The 579-nt window shown below is 41.1% G+C and overlaps 1 protein-coding gene across 1 annotated transcript in view; it reads right to left on the bottom strand.

The window, feature by feature from the left end:
- The window catches only part of LOC117122737 (tyrosine-protein kinase receptor Tie-1-like), a 9,452-nt gene that overhangs the window by 2,702 nt on the left and 6,171 nt on the right, over positions 1-579 (bottom strand). The window contains exon 5 of the mRNA XM_033268434.1: positions 219-353. Coding sequence (XP_033124325.1) covers positions 219-353 — 135 coding nt within the window. The remainder of the gene's footprint in view (positions 1-218; positions 354-579) is intronic.

The raw sequence follows: 579 nt of genomic DNA, 5'->3' as shown, positions 1-579 counted from the left end.
TTTGAGGGGGGGGGGGCTTTTTCTAGACGCCTGAAAATAACCACTGAGGCGTTTGGGGCGCAATCAATACATTTCTTTTTCCTTCTTTTTCATTTTTTATTTTTACTTTCCATAAAAAGGAAGGGGAAACCGTGGTCGTCCCCTCCCCTAAATCTCCCCCTGTAATTTGCTGGGTTGTAAATGGGCTGATTCTTATAAAACGAGTGTCCACAACTTACTTTTACATCGATCAATATTAAATATGTATGTATCACATCGGCTTGAGCACCCAAATCTGTAGTCGCACGGGTTAAACACATCCTGGCAGTTGCATGGTATACTGCAGTCGGGTCCGTAGGATCCTGGTGTGCAGCCTATACATGTAAAACACACACAAGTTGTGTGATTGTATTTCGTTTAATTTTCAGCGCATGAGTATCTCATGCGCTGAATAAGGTAACAGGAGTTGCCGAAAATTTCGCAAATAAAATATTTCTATATCTCCTACAAGTCAAAGTATCGTAGCAGTTTATTTTGTTTGCGTCTACCTACTGATTTATTCCTACGATGAGACATACGTGGATCCACATCAACAACACC

The sequence above is a fragment of the Anneissia japonica genome, unplaced genomic scaffold (genome assembly GCF_011630105.1).
Source record: "Anneissia japonica isolate Jap-2015-1 unplaced genomic scaffold, ASM1163010v1 scaffold1884_len437306_cov177, whole genome shotgun sequence".
In the NCBI taxonomy this organism is placed as follows: domain Eukaryota; kingdom Metazoa; phylum Echinodermata; class Crinoidea; order Comatulida; family Comatulidae; genus Anneissia; species Anneissia japonica.
Note: the sequence above shows the minus strand (reverse complement) of the source record. Positions and strands in the feature narration are given on the sequence as shown.